This window comes from Gymnogyps californianus, chromosome 13 (assembly GCF_018139145.2).
Source record: "Gymnogyps californianus isolate 813 chromosome 13, ASM1813914v2, whole genome shotgun sequence".
Classification (NCBI taxonomy): domain Eukaryota; kingdom Metazoa; phylum Chordata; class Aves; order Accipitriformes; family Cathartidae; genus Gymnogyps; species Gymnogyps californianus.
In genome coordinates, this window is record NC_059483.1 from 16,898,584 (window position 1) to 16,912,005 (window position 13,422).

Sequence of the window (13,422 nt, forward strand, 5' to 3'; positions counted from 1 at the left end):
TAAAAAGCAACCCGGGGGTGGCTGATCCCACCGGGAGCCGCTCGAGCTGGCTGGCGGAGGCGGCAGCTTCTTCCCGAGTTCCCTGGGGTGCTCGGCTTCAGGTGCCCGGCTCCCTGCCCATACCTGGTGGCACGAGCATCTCCGCGTCCTGGCCGCTGCCAGCTCCAGCCGTGGGCACGTGGCGGGGCTGATGCTCCGTTGTCCCCTGGCACAATAGGGGTGCAGGATGTGGGATGCAGGATGCAGCAGCTAAGCTCAGGCTCTGCCTGGAGCTGGGATGGAAGGTGATAGGCAGGGCTTAGCCCCCCGTCGCAGGGGGCTCCCCATGCCCAAGCTTGGCCAAAGCCGGGGCTGCCAGTCATCTCGGCTGCAGCACACCGGGACTGCAGGGCAAACGTTAGTGCATTGATGCCATTTTTCTGGCTTGGAGCAGGTGTCATTTCTCCACTCCAGAGCTATTGCAAGGTGCCCCCCAGGCTCACCTTTTCCTCCCCCTTTCTTGGCCCTGACATTCCCGGTGCCCATCCAAGCATCTGCTCCAGCCGATGCTAAGAGCTCTTCTCCAATGGCTGAGCCACCCGCTGCCCTCCCTCCCTGGGCTGGAGGAGGTCCCAGTAGGGTGGGGGTCCCCGGCTTCAGGCAGCACTTCACTGCTCATCCCCCCTTCTCGTTTCTCCGCAGGTGCCGGCGAGTCTGGGAAGAGCACCATCGTCAAACAGATGAAGTGAGTGGTCCCTGCACCGTTGCTGCGGCCGACACCACACAGACCTCGGCCACGGGCTCCAAAACCGGTGGCGGCTGGGGAAAGCTCCCCATCGGTGTTGCCGCAGAGCATGGGTGGGGAGCAGCACCCTGGGGTGCCCCACAAAGGGCTGACCTTGCCTGTGTCTCTCCCCTGCCCCAGGATCATCCATGAGGATGGCTACTCAGAGGAGGAGTGCCGGCAGTACAAAGCTGTGGTCTACAGCAACACCATCCAGTCCATCATGGCCATCATCAAGGCAATGGGGAACCTGCAGATTGACTTTGGAGACTCCTCCAGAGCGGTGAGTGCCCTCCTGCTCCCGCCACACCTGGCAGGGGTGGGGATTCTTGGGGGGCAAAAGCAGATGTGCCCAGAGCTGGACCAGGAGTAAGGGTGGCCCTGCCCAAGCCCTGCTGCTCCCTGGCTGGCTGTGACCTCCTGTCCCTGGCGCTGAGGATGGGGGGACCCAAAGCATAACCCATGGGTGGCTGCCCCGGCACGGCCCCTGATGGGTGCAGGGGAGGGGGTCCCGCTGCTTCCCTTGCATCTTGTCCTCATCCACCGCTGGAGCTCCTGCCCCGCTGTCTGGGTGGGACATGGTGGGCTCTGGTCAGGTCTTTTGGGGCAGAGCGAGCCTCGATAACCCCATGCCGGTGCTCAAGCCCTGGTTTTTTTTCTGCAGGATGACGCTCGGCAGCTGTTTGCGCTCTCCTGCACTGCCGAGGAGCAGGGCATCATGCCAGAGGACCTGGCCAATGTGATCCGGAGGCTGTGGGCTGACAACGGGGTCCAGGCCTGTTTTAATCGCTCCCGAGAGTACCAGCTGAACGACTCCGCTGCCTAGTGAGTACCCCTGCTGCTCTCCCCCAGCTCGGCTGGATCCAAGCCCTGCGGGCCGCATCGCTTTTATTGAGCAACAGAAAATCCCCCCGGGGGCTGCTGTTCCCCATCGCCAGGCTTGGGGGCTGGTGCTGCCACTTCCCGCCCGGCGCTGGGCTGAGCCGGAGCAGAACTGGGAAGGGGGATGTTTTGAAAGCTGTTTCCTCCTCTGGTGGGGTTCTGTGTCCCCCGGGAGGGGGGTACCGGGGCATCCCCCTTCTGCTGCCACTCTGTGCCCACTGGCCTTCCCCGGGGGTGCTCTCCCCTGGCCTCTGTATCCTGAGATGGCTCCCCCCATGTGAGCACAGCTGGGGGTCCTGCCCATCCCTGGGCCCATGGGCGTGGGCCATGAAGGCAAGGAAGAGCCCCAAAGAAAGTGCTGGGGACCCTTATATCTGAACAGGATGCACAAGAGGGTCGTCTTTTTCTTTTCAAATGAGTTTATATGGAAGGACGTATTAGCTGGCGTATTAGCCGGCAGACTGGTGTTTAGGTAGACAAATTGCCTGCATCTGGTTGGGTTTATCCCTGAAGAGATTTAATAAATAAGTTAATCTGCCTAAAGTATGATTGCTGGAGAGGGCGGTGTGGCCGAGGCTGCGCTCAGCTCGCATGGTGCCCTCCTGCCCTCTCTGCCGAGACCCCTCGTGGTAAAGCAGTGCGGGGGGGAGCTCGTGGTGTGCCGGGAAACCCCCGCCAAGGCTGGCCCCACCAGGGATTGAGCACCCTTCGGACTCGCCACCATCCTGGGGGCTGCTTGGTCCCCCTGTGTGCCAACCCAGCCATCCCCTCCTGCTTGGCACCAGCGGGTCCCTCTTCTGCACTGAGGTCACTGGGGGAAGAGGTAGCGGGAAAGCTCCTGAGAAGCACCGACCCCGGAGAAGCTCCTGCTAGCGCCTTCCTCCAGCGCCCGTGGCTTTCGCTTCCTCCCTCCCAGCACCCGCCCGCCCTCCCTCCCCAGCCCCTGTCCTGCTCAGCCCCATCGCTCCCCAGGCAGTGCCGGCGTTTCCCAGGCAGTGCCACGCTGTGCCGTGGGTGCTGGTTTGGAGGCGCGGGAGACCCGGCAGGTGCCTGGCAGCTCGCACGCACAGTTCGAGCAAATACATTTGCAAAGCGTCTGCAAATCGAGTATCACTGCAAGTGCGTTTATAGAGCGTTTGGCACATTGCGGGGGTTGGACAAGCATTAATTAGGAGCCCCCTCGAGCTGTTGCTCCAGCCTTTCTCCAGCCCCACGGAGATGCCGGTGCAGTAGTTGGTGCCCCATCCATCCCTGCAGGGATGGTGCTGTGCCTGCGGTGCTGCGGGCACAGGGCACCCTGGGGACGAGGAGCCCTGTGCCATGCCTGGCATGCAGCCCGCTTGCACCCCAGCCCTCTGCAGCAGCCCCCAGCCTCCTCCTCCATGGCCCCTTGGGGTGCCAGGAGCTCAGGGTGCCGGGGCAGGTGCTCGCCGGCACCCTGGGGCTGGGTGCGAGGTCCGAGTGCCGCCGGCGCCGCGCACGGCCCTGCCGTGGTGTTTCCTGTTTTTTTGTCAGCCGGAGGCTGCGTGTGTTTCCGGCTGTTTTCGAGCTGCTCTGTGGCGGCGGCGTGCCGGCCCCCCCGCCCTTGCACCCACGGCAGGGTCCCAGGGCACCCACGGCTCCGGCTTTGCCCCGGCACGCTGGAGGGCTTCCTGGGAGCTGGCGAGTGGCCGCACTGCCATCGGAGCCGGGGATCCCCGTGGCCTCATGAGCTGTAATCTGGCTTTCACCAGATTAAGGGGCTGCAAAGGCCTTAATTAGCGCAAGCCTAATTTGCTTAAAGGCGCCTGTTTATAATAACCCAATTAAAGCAACGTGAGCTGGAGAAATCGAAACGCGCCTTGATCCCCCCGGCAACACTCAGCCGGTCTCGGCGGCTGCTTGGGGACCGAGCCACCACTGCTGCCGGGAGCCGGGGTCTGGCAGGGCCGGGCAGGCAGCAGGGCAGGTGATGCCACCCTGGGGGGCTCGGGGTGGGCAGCAGCACCCCAGCCATGCTGCTCCCCATCCCTCCGGCCGCCTGCCTCCCGCTTCCTCCCAGGACGCCAGCCCTTTGTGTTTTTTGACTATAAATGGCACGGCGCCATCGATTGTTTCCGCCAGCGCTGCGGCCGGTTGCCATAGCAGTGAATACTTTCCTCTTGCCATTTCCCCCGTGCAAAAGGCCGGGGGAACGGGGGGGAGCCCCCCAGCCCCGGCTGCGTCCCCTGCCCAGCCCCCGGTGCCAGCACGCTGCTCCCCGAGCCCTGGTTCCCGTGCATCCCCTTGCTGCCCCAGCAGCTGGCTGCCCTGCCCTGCCCTGCCTGTGTCTGGCAGGGCTGCGGGGTGACCCTGGGGTGTGGATGGGGTCTGCTGTGCTGCCTGGCTTAGCGCTGACCACCCCGAATGGACGATGCCGGGGTGTGGGCAGGGGACCCTGGGCGGTGTGGGGATGCCCCGTGGGATTTGGGTGGGTCGTACCCCACAGTCCAGCTTCTACGGTGCCTTTCTGCTCCCTCCCCAGCTACCTGAACGACCTGGAGAGGATAGCCCGTGCCGACTACATCCCCACCCAGCAGGACGTGCTGCGCACCAGGGTGAAGACCACTGGCATCGTAGAGACCCACTTCACCTTCAAGGACCTGCACTTCAAGTACGTCTGACCACTTCCCTTTTGCCTTTTCCGAGGCAAAAAAAACCCCTTCCTCCCCGTGCCGGGCCGGATCCTGCTTGCACACTGCATGCACTGAGCCCCCCCCGGGTTTGCTCATGGCGGGAACTGCTGCCTCGGAGAGAGCGGAAACCACCGAAATAGCTGGAGCAGCCTCAAAAACGCCTTGCAGGGCTCAGCCCAGGGGCGGATCCAGCCTCTGGCGAGGAGGGGAAGGGGGAAGGCATCCTCCGGGTGCCATGACGCCGCTTCCGCCACGGGAAGGGTGCTGGGCGGGAGCTGGGGGTCTTGGAGTCGGGCACCGGCGCTGCTGCCCGCTGGCACCCCAGGGTTGCTTACCACTGAAAACCCATGGGAAACAGTCAGGGCTTTGGTTTCCGAGGCAAAAAGCCGGCATTGCGCACGTCCTGGGGGATTTAGTCACTTGGCAATGGGGCTGCTGGCAGAAAAATCTGCTGGGGTCCTCTCTGAGTGCGGGGGGCTCGCAGGGACCCCTGTGCCACCCTGGTGGGATGGAGGCACTTGGTCACGCGTCGCCAGAGCCGTGCTTTGGAGGTGGCAGCGGGGCAGAGAGGATGGTCCGGGGAGGGGGCACAGCAGTCAGGAAGCCTCCCCGCCGGCTGGGCGGTTGGCAGTAGACGTGGCGCTGCTGCCGGGCTCTTCTCCGTGGAGGCAGGGCATCCTCTGCTGCCCACAGCGGGAGAGGCACGCAGTGCACTGGGATCATCCCCTGAGCCCTCACGCTGCCCGCGATCCCGCTGAGCCCACAGCCGCTCGGCTGAGCACCAGCGGTTCCCCTCGGTGCAAGGGCTCCGGCAAAACCCCGCAGTGCCTGTGCCGGAGCGGGTCTCCAAGAGCTTCTCCTGGAGCCTGGCTCCAGGGAGCATTGCGCCAACACCCCCTGGGAAAGGCGGCCTGATCCTGCCCGGCTCACGGCGAGGATTTGCTCTGGCTGGGAAATGAGCCCGGATGCTGCCCTGTCCCTGGGATGGGCAGCGGGTGCCGGGGCGGATCCGCGGCACTGGCAAAATCCCTGGGGCAGAGGTGCCGTGCTCTGCCTGCCCTGGTGCCTTTTCCCGGCACAGCTACTGCTCTGGGCAGCTGGGGAAACTGAGGCAGGGAGCGGGTGAGGGTGGTGGGGCTGGGAGCTGCTGCCCATCACCATGCCACCTCCCTGCCGCAGGATGTTTGACGTGGGCGGCCAGCGCTCAGAGCGGAAGAAGTGGATCCACTGCTTCGAGGGGGTGACGGCCATCATTTTCTGCGTGGCCCTGAGTGCCTACGACCTGGTGCTGGCTGAAGATGAGGAGATGGTGAGTCGGGGGGGATGGAGCCGGCGCCATGAGCCGTGCCCTCCTTGAGGAGCCGGGGGAGCACCCCCTCCTCTGGTGGCCACCAGTGCCCTGGCCAGCGTGGCCCAAGCCTTGCAGGGCCCTCAGCATCCCCTGCTCGGGCAAGCAGGAGTGGTGTGGGGGCAGCAGGTTGGGCAGCAGTGGGGCGGGCGCTGCCTGGGGGTCCCTGCCCAGCTCAGGCTGCTGTCTCCCCTGCCAGAACCGGATGCACGAGAGCATGAAGCTGTTCGACAGCATCTGCAACAACAAGTGGTTCACAGACACGTCCATCATCCTCTTCCTCAACAAGAAGGACCTCTTCGAGGAGAAGATCGTGCACAGCCCCCTGACCATCTGCTTCCCCGAGTACACAGGTACCGCGGGGTCCCTCGGTGCCCACCCTGGCAGGAGGAGCGGGCAGTGCCTTGCCCAGGCAGTGTAGCGGGAGATGCTGGGGATGGAGATGGTGGCTCTCCTGTGCCTGGGGAGCGGTGTGTTGGGGCAGCGAGTGGGGTGGGGTGCGGTGCGGTGATGTTTGAGGTGCCCCAGGGGATGGGGGAAGATGGGGGGGGGACAAGGGGCAGCAGCCATTGGGGGGTTTAGCTGAGGCTCACTGTGCCTGGGGAGCATCACTTTGGCATCGGGGTGGTGGCTGCAGCGGCGCAGGGAGCCAAGCTAAGCCCAAACCCCTTCGGAGCCGGTGGCAGGGTGGTGCCAGTGTCCCAGGGCGACTGCGGAGCAGCCGAGTGTCTCCTCCTCCCCAGGGGCCAACAAGTACGATGAGGCGGCCAGCTACATCCAGAGCAAGTTCGAGGACCTGAACAAGCGGAAGGACACCAAGGAGATCTACACCCACTTCACCTGTGCCACCGACACCAAGAACGTGCAGTTTGTCTTTGACGCCGTCACCGACGTCATCATCAAAAACAACCTGAAGGACTGCGGGCTCTTCTGAGGGCCGGCGCTGCCCAGGTGGGTGGTGGTCCCGGTGGTGGCCCCCCAGATGGGGCGGTCAGAGAGCATCCTCCGGGAACAGGATGGGCACTGCCTGCCGTCCCGCTGTGGCACAGGCTGGTGGTGGGTGCCCGTGTCCCCTGTCCCCAGACCCCACCCGCTCACCACCCTCTCTCTCCTAGGACCCCCAGCCGCGCCAGCGAAGGAAGGACCGCGCCGCCCCCCACTCCTGCTTCTCTTCGGATTCATCCCTCCGCCCCCACCCCGTAAAGAGACTTTTTGGGTGCCAGCGCGGTGGCAGGGCCCATGTCTCCCCTGCCACCCCCGCTCGCCCCCCACCATCCTCCTCCTCCTCCTCCTCCTCCTCCTCCTCCTCCTCGCCGGCGTCACCCTTCCTGGGGAAAACGAGGTTTTAATCTTGGTTTTTAACCCCTGAACCGCTCCAGCCCCCCTGTTCGTTCACTCCTGAGCCCTGGCGCTCTCACTGTTTACATTGCAAGTGTTGCTGGCACGGGAGGGACGCAGGGGTCCCCTCGGGGATGCCCACCCGGCCAAAAACACGACCGATGACATTCCTTTTAGTAAACCAGAAAAGAAAGAAAGAGAAAAAAAAAAAACCCGAAAACCATGCAAAAAACCACACCACACCGGCTGGGGGGAGGTTGCTTTTTAAAGAAACCTTTTTACCAAACTATTTAAAAGCGTCGAGTGCTACATGGTGGCGGCGTCCTCCATGGCCAGCCCACCCCCCAACCGTGTGCCTTGGGGGGGGTCCGCACCCCACCCCGCCTCACTGCCCCCCGCCCGGAGGGACGGGCAGCCCCCGGCGGGCAGCGGCTGGGCAGGAGGGCGGGCAGGGGGGTGCTGCCCGCTGCCTGTATTCCCCCCCCCCCTTCTTTCTAAACCTAGTTTTGTAGGGCTAGCTGTTGCGTTGGGCGAGGAGAGCCCGCTGTACAGAGTGGCCCCCGCTGTCCCCCCCCAGCCCAGGGGGGCCCCCTCAGCTGGTGCCCGCGGCCTCGCTTTTCCCACAGGATATTTTACCGAATTGTTCACATGGTTTGAAATAATAAAATGTAGAAAGGGAGAAAAAAAAAAAAAAAAGAAAAAAAAATATACTGACCCCCTCCCTCCCCATGCCCCGGGGGTGGGCATGGGTGCTTCACCTCTGCGGGAGGGCTGGGGGGGGGGCCCGGAGGTGGGAGGGGGACGCGGGGTGGGCTGGCAGCACCCCGGGGGCTCGGCAGCATCCCCTGGGTGTGGGAGGTGAGAGCAGCAGTGGGACCCTTGGGGAGGGAGCTGGGATGTTGCTGGGGGGCTGAGCCCCTCTGGGGGTGCTGACTCAGCTGCTGGGGGTGCTGCTGGGGGGCCATGCCCACCCCATGGCCCTGCAGCAAGGGGATGGTGGCACCCAGGTGGCCCCAGTGCCACCCAGTGACCTGTGGCCCCAAGAGCAATGTAGCACCCTTTGCACCCAGCAGCCCACAGGGACCCCCAGCTCCAGGGGACACCCATGGACACCCAGCATCCTGCAGCACCCAAGGGACCCCCAGCAGGCCCCAGCTCCAAGGGGCACCCAGGAACCCTCAGCACCCTGCAGCACCCAAGGGAGCCCTCAGCACCCCCGAGCTCCAAAGGGTACCCAGGACCCTCCAGCACCCAAGGGAACCCCCAGCACCCCTCAGCTCCAACGGGTACCCAGGGACACCCAGGACCCCCCCAGCACCCCCCCAGCTCCAAAGGGAACCCAGGGACCCCCAGGACCCTTCAGCTCCAAGGAGTACCCAGGGACCTCCAGGACGCCCCAGCACCCCTCAGCTCCAAGGGGCACTCAGGGACCCTCAGCCCCCTGCAGCACCCCAAGGGACCCCAGTGCCCCCCAGCTCCAAGGGGCACCCAGGGACCCCCAGCACCCAGTGGCACTGGGTGCCCTGCAGCACTGGCTGGCGGGAGGGCTGGCGGGGAGGGGGAGCAGGGCCGTGCCCCCCACCCAGGGGTGGCTCCGGGGCTGAGTGGGTCAAATCCCAGGGGTTTGGGGAAAGTGGAGATGGTTGCGGAGGTGGGGTGGGGGCAGCGGTGGGGCTGGGGGAGGGGGAGGCCTGGGCAGGGGAGGGGGTGCTGGGGCTGGGGCTCAGAAGAGCCCGCAGTCCTTGAGGTTCTCCTTGATGATGATGTCGGTGACGGCGTCGAAGACGAACTTGACGTTCTCAGTATCAGTGGCGCAGGTCATGTGGGAGTAGATCTCCTTCACGTCCCGCCGCATGTTCAGCTCCAGGAACTGCAGCTTGATGTAGTTGCCTGCGTCCTCGTAGGTGTTGGGACCTGGTGGCATGGCAGTAAGCGAGGTGTCCCTCCCACCTTGGGTGCTGGCCCAGCGCTTCCCCGGGTAGGCAAACCTCGCTTGGTCCATGAGCAAGGCTAGCGCAGCATCGATTGCATGGGGTGCTGAGGACACCTGGTGGGTGGCTGCTGCAGGGTGCTGGCACCCAACCCTTCAACACCACCCCACCACCACCCGCCTGCACCTGGTGGGAGAGCCGCTGCCACCCTCACCGTCATAGTCGGGGAAGCAGATGCTGAGATGGGCCTTCTTGATCTTCTCCAGGAAGACATCCTTCTTGTTGAGGAAGAGGACGATGGAGGTGGTGGCGAAGTAGCGGTGGTTGCAGATACTATTGAAGAGGTGCAGGCTCTCATGCATGCGGTTCTGCAGAGGGACACAACCCCGTCAGCCCCATGGCGACCCCCCATGTCATCACGGGGACAAAGCCGGGGGGATATGGAGTGGCGAGCTTTCCTCACCACTTCGTCGTCCTCCACCAGGACCATGTCGTAGGCGCTGAGGGCTGCGATGAAGATGATGCAGGTCACCCCCTCGAAGCAGTGGATCCACTTCTTCCGCTCTGAGCGCTGGCCGCCCACATCGAACATCCTGGGCAGGACAAGGGGGGGTCAGCACCCCCCACCCCCTGCCCGCCCCCCCTGGCACCAGCCCTCGCCAGGGGCTCAGCCCCCACCTGAAGTTGAGGTCTTTGAAGGAGAACTGGGTCTCAATGATGCCGGTGGTCTTGACGCGGGAGCGCAGCACATCCTGCTCCGTGGGGACGTAGCCGGGGGTCACCAGGCGCTCCAGGTCTGACAGGTAGCTGGCCAGGCATGTGGCAGGCATGAAACACGGATCGGCACCCCCAGACACCGCTCCGCCCCTTGCCCAGAGCACCCCACCCCACGTACTAGCCGGCCGAGTCGTTGAGCTGGTACTCGGAGGCGCGGTCGAAGCAGGCTTGGATGCCTGTGTCCTTCCAGAGCCGCCCGATGATGTCTGACATCTCCTTGGGCATGGTGCCCTCCTCGATGGTGTCCGAGAGGTGCAGCAGCTTGCGGGCATCATCCTACAAGGGAGAGGGGCTCAGCGGGGCCGGGAGGCTGGGGGTGCCCCCCTGCCCACCATGGGGTGCTCCTCACCTGGCGAGCTGAGTCCCCGTACTGGATGTTGAGGGTGGTCATGGCCCGCACGATGGCCAGCATGGACTGGAGCGTGTTGCTGTAGATGATGGCGATGAACTCCAGGCATTCCTCCAGCGAGTAACCGTCCTGGTGGATGATCCTGGCCGGGGAGGAGGGCATGGGGCTGAGCTGGGTGCCACGGGGTGGGGGGCCCCCATGGGTGCAGCATGGGGCTGAGGTGAGCACTGTGGGGTGAGGGCACCCATGGGTGCAGCATGGGACTGAGCTGGACGCTGTGGGGTTGAGCCAGGCACTAAGGGGTGGGTGCACCCCATGGCTGTGGCATGGGGCAGAGCCAGGCATGGTGGGACAGGGGCACCCCGTGGCTGTGGTGTGGGGCAGGCACGTGGCACGGTGGGGCATGGCCAAGTGGCACCCCTTGGCACTTACTTCATCTGCTTGACGATGGTGCTTTTCCCCGACTCCCCTGCTCCTGCGGGGACAAAGCACAGGTCACGGCGGTGCCCATGCCACGGGCACCCCCGGCTGCGCCATGTGCTGGGCCCCTGGGACCTGCGGTGCCTGGCACGGCTGGGGGGCACTGGTGGCCATGCCAGGTCTGTGGCTCAGGGCAGGGGGATTACAGCCTGGTGCCAGCGGGCATTAAGGTTGGGCTGAGCCGCTGTGGCTAATGGGATCTGCGGCAGCTCAGCCGGAGATGTGCTCGGGGACCCAGGGGAGGGCTTGGGGACACGGTGGCATCACAACCCCGCCACCCACCACCTGATGCCCCAAGCCTGTGGCAGTGCAGGAGGACGTGCCCTGGGGCGAGCCAGGAGGGCAGTGATGGCAATGCATGGCCCCACCACGTCCAGGGCACCCCAGTCCTCGGGCACCACTGGGGCAGCTGGGAGGGACTGGGAGGGACCCACAGTGCTGGGGGACTGCAGGGACAGACACAGGGGTGGTGGTGAGGGCTGCACGGGGGTGCCTAGGAGGATGGGGTGGGGTGAGGGGGCTGCCGGGGTGGGGTGCTGGTAGCTGGTGTTGGTGAAGGCTCTTGAGATGGGTTGGTTGGGGTTGGGGGGGCCTAGGAGTCAGGGGATGCTGGGTGGGTTGGTTGGGTTTGGGGGACATCTAGAAGCTGGGGACTCTTAGGGTGGGCTGTTCAGATGGGTTGTTGGGTTCAGGGTGCCTGGTGGGGGATGGGGGGGAAGAGCTGTTGAGCAAGCTGTTCAGAAGCACTGGTTTAGGGGGGCCTGGGAATGGGGGGCTGTTGGAGTGGGCTGGTTGGGTTTAGGGGTGCCGAGGGGGCAAGGGAAACATTGGGTGGGCTTTTGGGGTCAGCTGGTTGGGTTTAGGGGTGCTAGGAGGGGTGAGGGAAATGTTGGGTGGCCTGGTTGGTTTTAGGGGTGCTTAGGAGCAGGGGGCTGTTGGGTGGATGGTTGGGCTGGGCTGGTTGGGTTTAGGGGGCTCAGGGAAACTTTAGGTGGGCTGTTGGGTGGGTTGGTTGGTTTTAAGAGTGCCTGGGAGCGGGAAGCTGTTGGGGGCACTCTTGGGGTAGGCTGGTTATGTTTAGGGGTGCTGGAGGCATCAGGGAAACATCGGGTGGGCTGTTGAGGTGGGTGGGTTGGGTTTAGGGCTGCCTGGGAATGGGGGTGCTGCTGGGGTGGGCTGGTTGGTTTTAGGGGTGCTGGGGGAATCAGGAAAACTTTGGGTGGGCTGTTGGGGTGGACTGGTTGGGTCTGGGGGTGCATCTGGGGGCCAGGGGAACATTGGGTGGGCTGGTTGGGTTTAGGGGGGGCTGTTGGGGTGGGCTGGTTGGGTTGAGGGGTGCCAGGAAGTGTCAGAGAAACATTGGGTGGGCTGTTGGGGTGAGATGCACAAAGGATGGGTACCTCCCCCAGGGTGTTGTCCCCCCCCATACCCAGCAGCAGCAGCTTGACAGTCCTGGCATCCTTCTCAGCATCCTCCTTGAGCTTCTTCTCCAGCTCACGGGAGTGCTTCTCCTCAGCGCTGGCCCCGGCGCCCATCCTCGGCCCTGTGGCCCTGCGGCTCACCCGCTCCTTGGAGGTCAGCACCAGGATGGGCAACGAGCTCCAGCCCCCCGCCGCCTCCAGTGCTCGCCTCCCTGCGCCCGCCGCGCCCGCCGCTGACTGCCCTGCTGCCGCTGCCACCGCCGCTGCCGCCGCCCACCCAATGTGGGCCAAGGACAGGGCCAAGGTCCCGGGGGGCTGCCTGGCAGGGCGCTGCGCTCAGCACCTGTGGCTTAAGCTGGCCCCCCCCTGCCCTCCCTGGATAAACCCCCTTAAATCTGCAGCGGGCTGAGCTCAGCAATCCCGCAGCTCCCAGCGTCAGCGCTTCTGCCGGGGGGGCCCAAGGCTGGCCAGCCCCCCACTTTGCCCCTGCCCTGGGGCTGGGGCAGTGACCCAGCCACCCCCGGGGACGTGGGACCCCCACCCAGCTCCAGCTCTGCTGGGGACCTTGGGGGGAGTTGAAGCTGGGGGCTCCGCTGGGGTCTGGCAGGGGCTGGGGGCAGTGGGTGGAAATGTCCCCATTGGCCCCAGCTCACACTGGTCATCCCCCCACTCTGGACCAGTGCCCACAGCCCCCCCCAGTAAGCCATCCCAGTATCCTCAGGTCCCTGTGCCCAGTGTCCCCAGGGGCATACCCCAGTGATCGAAAGCCAGCCCGTCACCCCACCCTGTGTTTCCAGGGCCCCTTCCAGGACCCTCCACCAATGTCCCCAGGCCCCCCAGGTGCACTCCTTAGTGTCCCCAGCCACCCACCAGTACACTCCCAGTGTCACCAGGCCAGCCCAGTGTCACCCCCTGGAGTGTTCCCAAGTCCCTCCAGCAACACCTGCACGATGTCCTCAGGGATGCCCGAGTACCTCCAGGGTCTCCAAGCCCCTGCCCAGTAACACTCCCCAGTATCCCAAGGAGAAATCCCAGTAACCCCCTGGTGTCCCCAAGCAATCCCAGTCCCCCCACAGTGTCCTTAGAACATGCCCCCCCCCCGCAAACCTGCCCAACATCCAGGGGCACCCCAGTGCCACCCCCATGCTCCCACACCAACCGTAGTGACCCCCTCCCCAATGTCCCCAGGCCCCTCAGTGCCCCTCCCCAGTGTCCTTAGGCCACCAGCTCCCCCCTCCCGTGTCCCCAGTGCCCCCCATTGCCACCGTGGCCACCCCACTAAGACTTAGTGTCCCCAGGGACACCCCAGTAACCCCTCTGTGTCCCCATGCCCCCGCCCCTGGTGTCCTCAGGCCCTGCCAGGACTCCCCCAAGTGTCCCCAGTAGAGCCCAGTGCCCCCGTGTCCCGACCCCCCCCGCTGTCCCCAGCGCCCCCCCCGCACCGAGGGGCTCCTGCAGCGCCGCGCTCGGCCGCCAGGG

The 13,422-nt window shown here is 65.0% G+C and overlaps 3 protein-coding genes across 3 annotated transcripts in view; 2 read left to right on the plus strand and 1 right to left on the minus strand.

Annotated features, from left to right (window-relative positions):
- GRM2 (glutamate metabotropic receptor 2) overlaps positions 1-191 on the plus strand; it is a 6,154-nt gene extending 5,963 nt beyond the window's left edge. Inside the window, 1 exon segment of the mRNA XM_050904889.1 lies at positions 102-191. Within this exon segment, the coding sequence (XP_050760846.1) occupies positions 102-191 (90 nt within the window).
- A 325-nt stretch (positions 192-516) lies between these two features.
- LOC127021445 (guanine nucleotide-binding protein G(i) subunit alpha-2) lies at positions 517-7,665 on the plus strand. Its single transcript, XM_050904501.1, has 8 exons — positions 517-724; positions 905-1,046; positions 1,428-1,588; positions 4,149-4,277; positions 5,479-5,608; positions 5,847-6,000; positions 6,391-6,598; positions 6,763-7,665. The coding sequence occupies exons 1-7, from the start codon at positions 546-548 to the stop codon at positions 6,579-6,581; spliced, it is 1,086 nt and encodes a 361-aa protein (XP_050760458.1). The 5' UTR covers positions 517-545; the 3' UTR covers positions 6,582-6,598; positions 6,763-7,665.
- A 1,043-nt stretch (positions 7,666-8,708) lies between these two features.
- On the minus strand, positions 8,709-12,057 carry GNAT1 (G protein subunit alpha transducin 1). The gene is made up of 8 exons (XM_050904419.1): positions 11,952-12,057; positions 10,475-10,517; positions 10,043-10,184; positions 9,812-9,969; positions 9,595-9,723; positions 9,380-9,509; positions 9,131-9,284; positions 8,709-8,899 (listed from the first exon to the last, which is right to left on the minus strand). Exons 1-8 carry the CDS (start codon positions 12,055-12,057, stop codon positions 8,709-8,711), a joined length of 1,053 nt encoding a protein of 350 aa, XP_050760376.1.
- Between the last annotated feature and the right edge of the window lie 1,365 nt (positions 12,058-13,422).